The 15,740-nt window shown below is 46.8% G+C and overlaps 1 protein-coding gene across 1 annotated transcript in view; it reads right to left on the minus strand.

Annotated features, from left to right (window-relative positions):
* Positions 1 to 15,740, minus strand: part of LOC126458231 (BMP-binding endothelial regulator protein) — a 711,827-nt gene that overhangs the window by 98,129 nt on the left and 597,958 nt on the right. Inside the window, exon 4 of the mRNA XM_050095129.1 lies at positions 2,929 to 3,031. Within this exon, the coding sequence (XP_049951086.1) occupies positions 2,929 to 3,031 (103 nt within the window). The remainder of the gene's footprint in view (positions 1 to 2,928; positions 3,032 to 15,740) is intronic.

Raw genomic sequence — 15,740 nt, forward strand, 5'->3', positions numbered from 1 at the left:
GGAAAACATACTGTTTAGAGTGATTTAAAAAATTCGAAGGTGGTGATTTTGACGTGAGAAAGGACGAGCGCGCCGGCCGCGCGGGGTAGCCGTGCGGTCTCAGGGCGCGTTGCCACGGTTCGCGCAGCTCCCTACGTTAGAGGTTTGAGTCCTTCCTTGGGCATGGGTGTGTGTGTTGTCCTTAGCGTAAGTTAGTTTAAGTTAGATTACGTACTGTGTAAACCTAGGGACTTTGACCTCTGCAGTGTGGTCCCATAGAACTTACAACAAATTTCCATTTCCGACGAGGTCGGGAAACCACCGAAAAAGTTCGAAGGCAACGAATTGCAAGCGATATTGGATGAAGATTATACTCAAACTCGCGGAACAATTGAATGTGATGCAGAAAGTCGTTTCTCTTCGGTTGAAAGCTATGGGAAAGCTGCAGAAAGTGGGAAAATGGGTTCCGCATGACCTGAATGAAAGAAAGCAGGCAAATCGAAAGACCACTTGTGAAACGCTGCTCGCCAAGTACAAAAGAAAGTCATTTCTCCAACGAATGGTGACAGGTGATGATAAATGGATATATTTCGAGAATATTAAGCATCGAAAATGATGGGTGAATCCAGGCAAACCATCGACATCCACTGCAAGACCAACTCGCTTTGGAAAGAAGACAATGCACTGTGTTTGGTGGGATCAGAATGTGTCTTCAATTATGGGCTGCTAAAACCTGGTGAAACCGTTAACCACTGATCGCTACCAACAGCAAATGATCGATTTAAATCGAGCATTACGTGAAAAACGACCGGAATATGGAAAAAGGCAACACAAAGTCATATTTCTCCATGATAACGTCCCATCACACAGCAAAATGGGTCAGGGAAACGATCGAGGCATTCAGATGGGAAATACTAGGGCATACGGCTTATTCTCCAGACTCGGTTCCGTCCGACTGTCATCTATTTGCATCACTGGGACACGCTCTCGCTGAACAGCGCTTCAGTTGATATGAAAATGTACGAAAATGGCTCGCTGACTGGTTCGCTTCAAAAGAAGAACTGTTTTTTTGCCGTGCATTCATAGGCTGCCGGAGAGGTAGGAGGAATATATAAATAGCAATGGAGATTATTTTGAAGACAATATTGTTTATCAGTTGCAAACAACACACGTCTAATTATTGCAACTAAATTCCGGTTTCATACTTGTACACCTGGTAGAGGATGAGGCTTTTCCTCTTTCCCTGTATGCAATGTACACTACTGGCCATTAAAATTGCTACACCAAGAAGAAATGCAGATGATAATCGGGTATTCATTGGACGAATATATTATACTAGCACTGACATGTGATTACCTTTTCACGCAATTTGGGTGCATAGATCCTGAGAAATCAGTACCAAGGCAGTAGTAACGGCCTTGATACGCTTGGGCATTGAGTCAGAGCTTGGATGATGCGTACAGGTACAGCTGCCCATGCAGCTTCAACACGATACTACAGTTCATCAAGAGTACTGACTGGCGTATTGTGACGAGCCAGTTGCTCGGCCACCATTGACCAGACGTTTTCAATTGGTGAGAGATCTGAAGAATGTGCTCGCCAGGGCAGCAGTCGAACATTTTCCGTACCCAGAAAGGCCCGTGCAGGACCTGCAACATGCGGTCGTGCATTATCCTGCTGAAATGTAGGGTTTGTAGGGATCGAATGAAGGGTAGAGCCACGGGTCGTAACACATCTGAAACGTAACGTCCACTGTTCAAAGTGTCGTCAATGTGAACAAGAGGTGATCGAGATGTGTAACCAATGGCACCCCATACCATCACGCGGGTGATCGCCAGTATGGCAATGAATACACGCGTCCAATGTGCGTTCACCGCGATGTCGCCAAACACGGATGCGACCATCATGATGCTGTAAACAGAACCTGGATTCATTCGAAAAAATTACGTTTGGCCATTCGTGCACCCAGGTTCGTCGTTGAGTACACCATCACAGGCGCTCCTGTCTGTGATGCAGCGTCAAGGGTAACCGCAGCCATGGTCTCTGAGCTGATAGTCCATGCTGCTGCAAACGTCGTCGAACTGTTCGTGCAGATGGTTGTTGTATTGCAAACGTCCCCATCTGTTGACTCAGGGATCGAGACGTGGCTGCACGATCCATTACAGCCATGCGGATAAGATGCCTGTCATCTCGATTGTTAGTGGTACGAGGCCGTTGGGATCCAGAACGACGTTCCGTATTACCCTCCTGAACCCAACGATTCCATATGCTGCTAACAGTCATTGGATCTCGACCAATGCGAGCAGCAATGTCGCGATACGATAAACCGCAATCGCGGTAGGCTACAATCCGAGCTTTATCAAAGTCAGAAACGTGATGGTACGCATTTCTCCTCCTTACACGAGGCATCACAACAACGTTTCACCAGGCAACGCGGTTCAACTGCTGTTTGTGTATGAGAAATCGGTTGGAAACTTTCCTCACGTTAGCACGTTGTATGTGTCGCCACCGGTGCCAACCTTGTGTGAATGCTCTGAAAAGCTAATCACTTGCATATCACAGCATCTTCTTCCTGTCGGATAAATTTCGCTTCTGTAGCACGTCATCTTCGTGGTGTGACCAGTAGTGTATATATCTTTGATGTGGTGCCTCTTGAAACAGCAAACACAGCTGTTTCCATATTTTTGTCCTCCCTCTGTACACTGCACTCGCCATACGAGCACCATCAGTTCGCATACGTTCGAATTCGCTTAGCTCCGAACAGTGCACTCTCAACTACACAGAACACCTTTCTGACCGCAACTGGCGCTGGCAACGTACTGAGAACCCTGCCAGGCTAGGATCGGCATTTATGTTCAAGGGTGCATTTCTCGCGGCGTGTGCCCATATTTTTGTCCGGCCCCTGCAACTTGCGGACAGACTGGAAGCTGTGGTGTGCTCTGTACTCACCCTTGCAGATGCGCCGGCAGCAGTTGTTCCTGGGATCGTCGACGAGCACGTGGCAGCCCTCGTGGCTGGGGCACTCCTGCGGCTGGCACTGCACTCGCCCGTTCTGGAACACAGTGGGGGAGCGCCTGCTTACGTTTACGGTCTGACAGAGACTGCAACCTGTCTGCGGCATCTTTATTGCGTCTCTACACAACTACACAGGCTGTATCAGGCTGATCAGCAGATACAGAGTGGCCAAAATAGAACTGGTTTGGCAAATATTTCATGCACCTTCAGCTAGGCAACCAAAGTTACATGTTCCGCACCTGGGAGTAAACATCTACTCGTAAGGTGAGTTGCCTACATTATGGTGCACGAAGTATTTGCTGAAATAATTTTATGAGAATTTTTCGACCCTGTATTTTAACGGATGATAGTGTTGACTGATTCGAATAAAACATTCCAGACAACATGCGCCAAATTATTTGTTATTGGTAAGAGAGATACAGTTGTTAGAATGAACCCATATAAAAACTTACAGAAGCTGCTTACCAAAGTCGAATCATTAATTTCAAAATAGATTTTCATAAATTCCACCTGCGATTTCAATGCGCCTTCTAATTCTCTTAACATCACCACGAGTAGCTCTGAGATCGTCTTGGCGTTCTTCTATGAGGGTAGAACTACTCTTGATCCGATTAATACGTCTCTGGTGTGTAGTTTTTCTTTGCAGAATTCGCCTTTCAGTCATGCCCGTAGCCCATCATTGCCGATCCAGCTTCTGCGGAACGTTAGGTTTAGATTGTATGTTACCTGACGACTAGAATGTTTAGGGTCCCCTACATGCTGGGAAAAAATACCCTCCTTGTAGGCAAAGGAACCTCTGCCAATAACGACGTAAGCAAGTTTCCGAAAAGACCTAGGCAATGGGACCCCGTAAGACGATGTGGCAACGCAACAGACTCAATCAACTGATTATCTACCATACCACACCACACATTTACAGAGAAGTGTACCTGAAAATGTGTATCCACAGAAGTCTTCGTCAGATCACCGATGTGAGTTACGAGTAATGTTGATACTTTCAAGAGTGACAATGCCTTCAGCAATAAACAGTATTAATGGGATTACTCGGTGAATGGAAAAGTAACCAACAACAAAATTCCAATCGTTTACCTTCATCTTCTTCTAACCATTCCTCCTGAACCAGCCGGTATTTAACTCTAGCTGACTATTAACAGATAAAAATATCTACGGAATGAGCATTGCCTACACTGAGGTGACAAAAGTCCTAATATCGTGTCACACCTTCTTTTGCCCTGCGTAGTGCAGCAGTTCGACGTGGTATGGATTCAACAAGTCGTTGCAAGTTCCTTACAGAAACACTGATCAACGCTACCTCTACACCCGTCTATAATGGCGGAAGTGTTGCCGGTGCGGGATTTTGTGTACTAACTGACCTCTCGATTATGTCCCATAAATGTTCGATGGCATTCATGGCGGGCTATCGGGGTGGCCAAATCGTTCGTCTGAATTGCCCAGAATGTTCTTCAAACAAATTGCAAACAATTGTGGCTCGGTGACATGATGCATTGTCATCCATTTCATCGTTGTTTGGACACAGGAAGTCCACGAACGGCTGCAAATGGTCTCCAAATAGTTGAACATAACCAGAATCCACTCCATTCCTTGTAAACACAGCCCACACCATTATGGAACCACCACCAGCTTGAACAGTGCCTTGTTGACAACTTGCGTCCATGGCTTCGTGGGGTCCGGCGACGACAGAAGGCAAAAAATTTAAACCGGTGCCCGCAAACAGCCTATGCTTCTCGAATAGCACCCAGATGGCCACTGATGGACGATTCACAATCAATAGTGTCAAATGCCTTCACTGTGCGAGACACTGCGGTCACGTTTGGGATTATATCAAGGACACTGGCGCAAAATCTTGTGATCAAGAACTTTTCGCCGCAAACTGTGTTCCCGATGCCGGTCAAGGACAGTACAAGGGGCGACACTTTCTTCTTGCACCAAATTTAGAAACTGCTCATTGTTGTGAAGGGGGCACCAACTTGGAAGCTGTATGCTAAGCTGTGACATGAGAGTCCTCCTTGATTTTATGTACTAAAATTGAAAAACTAGAGCCGTCTTTACGATGTTATTTATTATATGGCTAACAGTTTCGGTGCTTCAGTGCACCATCTTCAGGCCTTAACTGACGCTGAGGGGTCAACTCCAGTCATAAACACGTCTCGTCAGTGGCCAACATCTATGAACTGGTTTTCGCAGACCACCGGTAACAACGATGTTCTGTCTCCAACCATCAACTACTAGTTGATGGCTACTAGTTGATGGCTAGAGACACAACATGATTGTTACAGGCAGTCTACGAAAACAAGTTCAGCAACTAGTTGATGGCTAGAGACACAACATCGTTGTTACAGGTAATCTGCGAAAATCAATTCATAGATATTGGCCACTGACGAAACGTGTATATGACTGGAGTCAACTCCTCAGCGTCAGTTAAGGCCTGAGGATGGTGTACTGAAGCACCAACACTGGTAGCCACACAACAAATAACGTTGTGAGGGCGGCTGTAGGTATTCCATTTTATTACACAAGTAAACAGCTGAGGTCCGTCAAACCTCCTATCAGACACTTCAGACATTGCGTCTGAGGAAATAGTTATATCGAGTGGCAAAAGAACAATAGTACATCGCAGAAAAGAAGGAGAAGCGTGGTGAACAGTGTAAAAAGGTCGGAACTCAAAATTGTGCTGATATGTCGGTAATAAAGTGGTAGTGCGATCTCCAGACGAGATGAGAGGAAACGTAGATCACAGAAAATCGTCCCACGGATGATGCCAGCATACCTTCGGACATGCTTCGTTCTGCTGTCCAGTATGCAATCCTGCGCTTTCAGGCACTTCTGGTGACTGATGGGCGCCGTATTGAGCCCCGTTTGTACCGGTATGTAATGGTATGACGTACCGTAGAAGCAAATTAAAAGTGTTTCAATTGAAGTGGCTCCGCGTCATTTCTGTTCCCCATGTCCTTGACAGTAATCCTACCAAGTTTGGTACTCGTACGGTAATTAGTTTCTTGTATTATAACGTGTTAAATAGGTACAGTTTAATTATTTCTGGAAATCTGTGGTAAGGTCTTATGGAACCGAACTGCTGAGGTCATCGGTCCCTAAGCTTACATACTACTCAATCCAACTTAAACTAACGTATGCTAAGGACGACACACACACACACACACACACACCTATGCCCGAGGGAGGACACGAACCACCAACGGGGAGAAGCCGCTTGGACCGTGAAAAGGCGCCTGGACCGCGCGGCTACCCCGCGCGGCGTTTAGTTATACTACTGGCCATTAAAATTGCTACACCAAGAAGAAATGCAGATGATAAACGGGTATTCATTGGACAAATATATTATACTGGAACTGACAAGTGATTACATTTTCACGCAATTTGGATGCATAAATCCTGAGAAATCGGTACCCAGAACAACCACCTCTGGCCGTAATAACGGCCTTGATAAGCCTGGGCATTGAGTCAAACAGAGCTTGGATGACGTGTACAGGTACAGCTGCCCATGCAGCTTCAACACGATACCACAGTTCATCAAGAGTACTGACTGGCGTATTGTGACGAGCCAGTTGCTCGGCCACCATTGACCAGACGTTTTCAGTTGGTGAGAGTTCAGGAGAATGTGCTGGCCAGGGCAGAAATCGAACATTTTCTGTATCCAGAAAGGCCCGTACAGGACCTGCAACACGCGCTCGTGCATTATCCTGCTGGAATGTAGGGTTTCGCAGGGATCGAATGAAGGGTAGAGACACGGGTCGTAACACATCTGAAATGTAACGTCCACTGTTCAAAGTGTCGTCAATGCGAACAAGAGGTGATAAGATGTGTAACCAATGGCACCCCATACCATCACGCCGGGTGATACGTCAGTATGACGATGACGAATACACGCTTACAATGTGTGTTCACCGCGATGTCGCCAAACACGGATGCGGCTATCATGATGCTGTTAACAGAACCTGGATTCATCCGAAAAAATGACGTTTAGCCATTCGTGCACACAGGTTCGTAGTTGAGTACACCATCGTAGGCGCTCCTGTCTGTGATGCAGCGTCAAGGGTAACCGCAGCCACGGTCTCCGAGCTGATAGTCTATGCTGCTGCAAACGTCGTCGAACTGTTCGAGCAGGTGGTTGTTGTCCTGCAAACGTCTCCACCTGTTGACTCAGGGATCGCGACGTGGCTGCACGATCCGTTACAGCCATGCGGACAAAATGCCTGTCATCTCGACTGCTATTGATACGAGGCCGTTGGGATCCAGCACGGCGTTCCGTATTACCCTCCTGAACCCACCGATTCCATATGCTGCTAACAATCATTGGATCTCGACCAACGCGAGCAGCAATGTCGCGATACGATAAACCGCGATCGCGATATGCTACAATCCGAGCTTTATCAAAGTCGGAAACGTGATGGTACGCATTTCTCCTCCTTACACGAGGCATCACAACCACTTTTCACCAGGCAACGCCGGTCAACTGCTGTTTGTGTATGAGAAATCGGTTGGAAACTTTCCTCACGTCAGCACGTTGTAGGTGTCGCCACCGGCGCCAACCTTGTGTGAATGCTCTGAAAAGCTAATCATTTGCATATCACAGCATCTTCTTCCTGTCGGTTAAATTTCGCGTCTGTAGTACGTCATCTTCGTAGTGTAGCAATTTTAATGGCCAGTAGTGTATTATCACCCGGTATGTTGAGGTCAATCCGCATTACAAATGGCTGTCCGGATAGTATGATACGCTCAACGCAGTGGTGTAGAGTGAGAGATTCATTCAAGAGCTGTGTTCCTTGAATATGGCTAGCTAGTAGCGAACTGTTTCCCAGCAGTCCGCCTATACTGGTGGAGCGTCTAGAACCGTCGGCGGGAGGCAGGCAGTCGCTGGCGTGTGAGCGAGCGCTGCCGGACTCGGCTGGATAAGCATCGCGGCGTCAGGTCGGACAGGCTGCGCGGGACGCGCGCGCCGCCGTCGCGGCCGGCCGGCAGATCGTGCGCCGTCCTCGCCTCATCAACATGCCGCGCGCGCCACCCGGGTAAGTTATGCGGAACACGGGGAAACACCATAATGGCCGGCGATTACACATAATTCATCAGATTACAACCGCGACAAGCCCGGCCGCGCAGTTTGGGCTCCCTTGACGAGCTGAGGGGGGTGACCTGGCCCACGGAGGCGACGCCTCTGCAGGCGGGCGGGCTCTCGTCAGCAGCTGACGGACCCGTGGCCTCGGCAACGCCCAGGGTCGAGGTCGAAGTGGCGTCCACTCACAGCTACACCAAATTCAAGAGTCGAAGGCAATCAAAAAAAGGGTTCAAATGGCTCTGAGCACTATGGGACTTAACATCTGAGGTCATCAGTCCCCTGGAAATTAGAACTACTTAAACCTAACTAACCTAAGGACATCAAACACATCCATGCCCAAGGCAGGATTTGAAACTGCGACCGTAGCGGTCGCGCGGTTCCAGACTGAAGCGCGAAGGCATTCTTGCGGAGAGTCAACCATCAACAGACTGAACGTCAATACCTGGCAGTCTATAACAGATCTCACATGAGGAGAATAAATGTCCTCCTTAGAGGAACGTGTCGCGTACAATCTGCATGCGTGAAAGCGACTCCTTTAGACGGACTACCGAGCCAGGTGGAGCAGTGGTCAGCACTATGGACTCGCATTCGGGAGGACGACGGTTGAAACCTCCGTCCGGACATCCAGATTCTGGTTTTCCGTGATTTCCGTAAATCGCTCCAGGCAAATGCCGAGATGGTTCCTTTGAAAGAGTAGACCGGTCGGGATGGCCGAGCGGTTCTAGGCGCTACAGTCTGGTACCGCGCGACCGCTACGTTCGCAGGTTCGAATCCTGCCTTGGGCATGGATGTGTGTGATGTCCTTAGGTTAGTTAGGTTTAAGTAGTTCTAAGTTCTAGGGGACTGATGACCTCAGAAGTTAAGTCCCATAGTGCTCAGAGCCATTTGAACCATTTTTTTGAAAGGGTACGGCCGACTTCCTTCCCCATCCTTGACATAATCCGAGCTGTGCTCAATCTCTAATGATGTTCATGTCGACGGGACTATAAATCAAATCTTCCTTCCTTTTTAGACGGCCTGTACGAAACGATAGAGACTTCTGCTTCCACATATTCGACAGCACCTCATGAATATAATTTACATCTACATCTACATTTATACTCCGCAAGCCACCCAACGGTGTGTGGCGGAGGGCACTTTACGTGCCACTGTCATTACCTCCCTTTCCTGTTCCAGTCGCGTATGGTTCGCGGGAAGAACGACTGTCTGAAAGCCTCCGTGCGCGCTCTAATCTCTCTAATTTTACATTCGTGATCTCCTCGGGAGGTATAAGTAGGGGGAAGCAATATATTCGATACCTCATCCAGAAACGCACCCTCTCGAAACCTGGCGAGCAAGCTACACCGCGATGCCGAGCGCCTCTCTTGCAGAGTCTGCCACTTGAGTTTATTAAACATCTCCGTAACGCTATCACGGTTACCAAATAACACTGTGACGAAACGCGCCGCTCTTCTTTGGATCTTCTCTATCTCCTCCGTCAAACCGATCTGGTACTGATCCCACACTGATGAGCAATACTCAAGTATAGGTCGAACGAGTGTTTTGTAAGCCACCTCCTTTGTTGATGGACTACATTTTCTAAGCACTCTCCCAATGAATCTCAACCTGGTACCCGCCTTACCAACAATTAATTTTATATGATCATTCCACTTCAAATCGTTCCGCATGCATACTCCCAGATATTGTACAGAAGTAACTGCTACCAGTGTTTGTTCCGCTATCGTATAATCATACAATAAAGGATCCTTCTTTCTATGTATTCGCAATACATTACATTTGTCTATGTTAAGGGTCAGTTGCCACTCCCTGCACGAAGTGCCTATCCGCTGCAGATCTTCCTGCATTTCGCTACAATTTTCTAATGCTGCAACTTCTCTGTATACTACAGCATCATCCGCGAAAAGCCGCATGGAACTTCCGACACTATCTACTAGGTCATTTATATATATTGTGAAAAGCAATGGTCCCATAACACTCCCCTGTGGCACGCCAGAGGTTACTTTAACGTCTGTAGACGTCTCTCCATTGATAACAACATGCTGTGTTCTGTTTGCTAAAAACTCTTCAATCCAGCCACACAGCTGGTCTGATATTCCGTAGGCTCTTACTTTGTTTATCGGGTGACAGTGTGGAACTGTATCGAACGCCTTCCGGAAGTCAAGAAAAATAGCATCTACCTGGGAGCCTGTATCTAATATTTTCTGGGTCTCATGAACAAATAAAGCGAGTTGGGTCTCACACGATCGCTGTTTCCGGAATCCATGTTGATTCCTACACAGTAGATTCTGGGTTTCCAAAAACGACATGATACTCGAGCAAAAAACATGTTCTAAAATTCTACAACAGATCGACGTCAGAGATATAGGTCTATAGTTTTGCGCATCTGCTCGACGACCCTTCTTGAAGACTGCGACTATCTGTGCTCTTTTCCAATCATTTGGAACCGTCCGTTCCTCTAGAGACTTGCGGTACACGGCTGTTAGAAGGGGGGCAAGTTCTTTCGCGTACTCTGTGTAGAATCGAATTGGTATCCCGTCAGGTCCAGTGGACTTTCCTCTATTGAGTGATTCCAGTTGCTTTTCTATTCCTTGGACACTTATTTCGATGTCAGCCATTTTTTCGTTTGTGCGAGGATTTAGAGAAGGAACTGCAGTGCGGTCTTCCTCTGTGAAACAGCTTTGGAAAAAGGTGTTTAGTATTTCAGCTTTACGCGTGTCATCCTCTGTTTCAATGCCATCATCATTCCGTAGTGTCTGGATATGCTGTTTCGAGCCACTTACTGATTTAACGTAAGACCAGAACTTCCTAGGATTTTCTGTCAAGTCGGTAGATAGAATTTTACTTTCAAATTCACTGAACGCTTCACACATATCCCTCCTTACGCTAACTTTGACATCGTTTAGCTTTTGTTTGTCTGAGAGGTTTTGGCTGCTTTTAAACTTGGTGTGGAGCTCTCTTTGCTTTCGCAGAAGTTTCCTAACTTTGTTGTTGTACCACGGTGGGTTTTTCCCGTCTCTCACAGTTTTACTCGGCACGTACCTGTCTAAAACGCATTTTACGGTTGCCTTGGACTTTTTCCATAAACACTCAACATTGTCAGTGTCGGAACAGAAATTTTCGTTTTGATCTGTTAGGTAGTCTGAAATCTGCCTTCTATTACTCTTGCTAAACAGATAAACCTTCCTCCCTTTTTTTATATTCCTATTAACTTCCATATTCAGGGATGCTGCAACGGCCTTATGATCACTGATTCCCTGTTCTGTACATACAGAGTCGAAATGTTCGGGTCTGTTTGTTATGAATAGGTCCAAGATGTTATCTCCACGAGTCGGTTCTCTGTTTAATTGGTCGAGGTAATTTTCGGATAGTGCACTCAGTATAATGTCACTCGATGCTCTGTCCCTACCACCCGTCCTAAACATCTGAGTGTCCCAGTCTATATCTGGTAAATTGAAATCTCCACCTAAGACTATAACATGCTGAGAAAATTTATGTGAAATGTATTCCAAATTTTCTCTCAGTTGTTCTGCCACTAATGCTGCTGAGTCGGGAGGTCGGTAAAAGGAGCCAATTATTAACCTAGTTCGGTTGTTGAGTGTAACCTCCACCCATAGTAATTCACAGGAACTATCCACTTCTACTTCACTACAGGATAAACTACTACTAACAGCGACGAACACTCCACCACCGGTTGCACGCAATCTATCCTTTCTAAACACCGTCTGTGCCTTTGTAAAAATTTCGGCTGAATTTATCTCTGGCTTAAGCCAGCTTTCTGTACCTATAACGATTTCAGCTTCGGTGCTTTCTATCAGCGCTTGAAGTTCTGGTACTTTACCAACGCAGCTTCGACAGTTTAGAATTACAATACCGATTGCTGCTTGGTCCCCGCATGTCCTGACTTTGCCCCGCACCCGTTGAGGCTGTTGCCCTTTCTGTACTTGCCCAAGGCCATCTAACCTAAAAAACCGCCCAGCCCACGCCACACAACCCCTGCTACTCGTGTAGCCGCTTGTTGCGTGTAGTGGACTCCTGACCTATCCAGCGGAACCCGAAACCCCACCACCCTATGGCGCAAGTCGAGGAATCTGCAGCCCACACGGTCGCAGAACCGTCTCAGCCTCTGATTCAGACCCTCCACTCGGCTCTGTACCAAAGGTCCGCAGTCAGTCCTGTCGACGATGCTGCAGATGGTGAGCTCTGCTTTCATCCCGCTAGCGAGACTGGCAGTCTTCACCAAATCAGATAGCCGCCGGAAGCCAGAGAGGATTTCCTCCGATCCATAGCGACACACATCATTGGTGCCGACATGAGCGACCACCTGCAGATGGGTGCACCCTGTACCCTTCATGGCATCCGGAAGGACCCTTTCCACATCTGGAATGACTCCCCCCGGTATGCACACGGAGTGCACATTGATTTTCTTCCCCTCTCTTGCTGCCATTTTCATAAGAGGCCCCATTACGCGCCTGACGTTGGAGCTCCCAACTACCAGTAAGCCCACCCTCTGCGACTGCCCGGATCTTGCAGACTGAGGGGCAACCTCTGGAACAGGACAAGCAGGCATGTCAGGCCGAAGATCAGTATCAGCCTGAGACAGAGCCTGAAACCGGTTCGTCAGACAAACTGGAGAGGCTTTCCGTTCAGCCCTCCGGAATGTCTTTCGCCCCCTGCCACACCTTGAGACGACCTCCCACTCTACCACAGGTGAGGGATCAGCCTCAATGCGGGCAGTATCCCGGGCAACCACAGTCGTAGTCCGATCAGGGGATGCATGGGACGAGCTGGCCGTCCCCGACAAACCCCCATCCGGACCCCCACAGTGATGCCCACTGGCAACAGCCTCAAGCTGTGTGACCGAAGCCAACACTGCCTGAAGCTGGGTGCGAAGGGATGCCAACTCAGGCTGCATCCGAACACGCTACAAATCAATTTATTTGTGAAAATACAAAGTACAATCACCAACAAACTTAACATATTCACAACATCCTTTGCCTTTAATCCATATAAATACAGTTTCATTAACAGATATTTTACGTCTACTACGGGTATATAATGACAGGGAAGAGGGAGAGGTATAAACAGATTTGCCAAAGTCTTTATTTGCAATTTCACACACATGGTAGGTCCTATAAGCAATGATGTCTCTATCAACAAAACTCTCAAGTCCAGAAACATTGGGTACACCAGTCCCACCACGAACAACAGCAACGGTTAACCATCCATTGCCATGTGAAAATGAATCGTTGAGATCAATGCTGAAGTTGAGTCGACATCCACAAAAGACTGCAGGTCCGTCCAGTAGAGAGTGTGCAGCGACAGACTTGACAGTATTCTTTTTCTTGTCGGCTGCTGAAGTGGTCAATTCAACGTCTTCAATAGTTTTATAAATGGTCTGTCTTGCACGACGACGACATCTCATGTAGGGCACATACATACCATCACATTACGAACAGCCGGCGGGCGTACCTAGAACACCTAGTACGCCCGTCCGGGATAACGTCAAAAATCGAAAATTCGAATTTCGAAAAACTGACTATTCCATTACATACATATGTATGATAATAGTAATCATACCCAATATTAAACAATTTCATTAACAAATCACGACAATATTGAACAACAAAGATTTCAGAGACTAAGTCCCATAGGGAATCCAATGTATACGGACTTTAACTTTTTATCGGACTTTAACTTTCGTCGCTTAATTGCTAAAAACTGTTTTGCAAAGAACGTCTGAACTAATCTACAGAGAGCGCAAACAAATCGACAAAATTTAAACGGTTATTAAAATACAAGATTGCCTAGTAAATGCAGTAATGCTGCTACTTGCGCACTGCTGACACTGCTCGGCGGCGGAAGAAGACTACGCGAATTTACACTATTCAGGTACTAAAACGCGATGCTACACTCTCAAATACTATAATACTCCCGAAATTTATGAATTAAACAATGCAAGTACCAAAAACACGCAAAGAAATTAAGAATTAAACTATGTAACAAATGAGTGAGCCAGGAGTATACGACTTGCTGCTCAGCTGCTTATCCAACGGCGGCAGGGAGCACACAGAAGAAACAGTCCACATCTACACCCACACTCTGCAAACCACGGTGAAATGCATGGCAGAGGATACTTACTACTGCGCCACTTGTTAGTTCTTCTTCCCGTTCCACTCATGCATGGAGCGCCGAAAAAAAAGATTGCGTAAACACCTCCAAGCGCTATCGTTAATCTAAACCGCTACTGGAGGGATACAAAGCTGTTTGTAGTATATTCCTAGATAAATCACTTAAAGTTGGTTCTTGAAACTTTCTCGAAATAGTTTGCAGCTGTCTTGAAAAATCGGACACTTCAGTTCCTTCAGCACCGCTGTGATACTTCCATCGGTCAAACAAACGTGTGACCAAACGTTCAGTATCCCCTGTTACTCCTGTTTGGTTTGCGTCCCACACACTTTTAGCAGTACACGAGTGTTTTCTGAGTGATCTCCTTTGCAGACTGATGGCACTTCCCGAGTATCCTAAAACCAGGACTCAAATAAATAGGATTCTACGATTTTCGTTTTATATTTATGAACATTTAACCACTCGCACACCTCTGAAATCCAACCAAGATCCGACTGAGTATTTCTGCAGTTTTTTTTTTTCAGACAGTACTTCATTGTAGACAACAGCGATAACTCTGACTTTGCTATTTATATTGTCTATAGTGTCCCGAAATTCATTAATATACAACAGGAACAGAAACGATCCCAACACACTGTCCTGAGGAACGCCTGAAGTTACCTCTACATTTATACTTGTTTTGTAAATAAAACCGCCTTTTCCTGCTGACGCTTCATTTATTTTTCCCATACGCGTTTCGCCTTTTTCTTGCTCATGGGGAACAGAAATGACGCAGAGCCACTTCAGTTGAAACACTTTTAATTTGCTTCTACGGTACATCATACCATTACATACCGGTACAAACGGGGCTCAATACGGCGCCCATCAGTGACCAGAAGTGCCTGAAAGCGCAGGATTGCATACTGGACAGCAGAACGAAGCATATCCGAAGGTATGCTGGCTACCTCTCTTGATATGCTGCGCTTCAGATCACCACACGTGTGAATGTTCACCTGGTGACCTGTCCTTCAGGTAGCCCCACAACCAGAAATCACTGAGAGTCAGATAAGGTGATCATGACATCCAAGCATTTCGAAACTATCGACTGATAATTCGATCGTTTCCAAACGTGTTTCGGAGAAACACATGAGCTACACGAGCGATGTGCGGTGGGGCCTCATCTTGCATGAAAACTGTTGAGATGTATGCGTCTTTCTCCAGTAGGACGGGTATGACATCATTGAGAAGAATATCGCACTAACGCTGGACAGTCACACTGCACGTCTTTGGTCCTCGAGAGTCACCCTGTTCAGACTGGGCCAATGATGAAGGTAGCCGTGAAGCTACACCACACGTTCACCATACGCAGATCATGCATAGTGACTGTGGTTCAAATAGCTCTGAGCACTATGGGACTTAACATCTATGGTCATCAGTCCCCTAGAAATTAGAACTACTTAAACCTAACTAACCTAAGGACATCACACAACATCCAGTCATCACGAGGCAGAGAAAATCCCTGACCCCGCCGGGAATCGAACCCGGGAAC

Source organism: Schistocerca serialis, chromosome 2, assembly GCF_023864345.2.
Source record: "Schistocerca serialis cubense isolate TAMUIC-IGC-003099 chromosome 2, iqSchSeri2.2, whole genome shotgun sequence".
Classification (NCBI taxonomy): Eukaryota; Metazoa; Arthropoda; class Insecta; order Orthoptera; family Acrididae; genus Schistocerca; species Schistocerca serialis.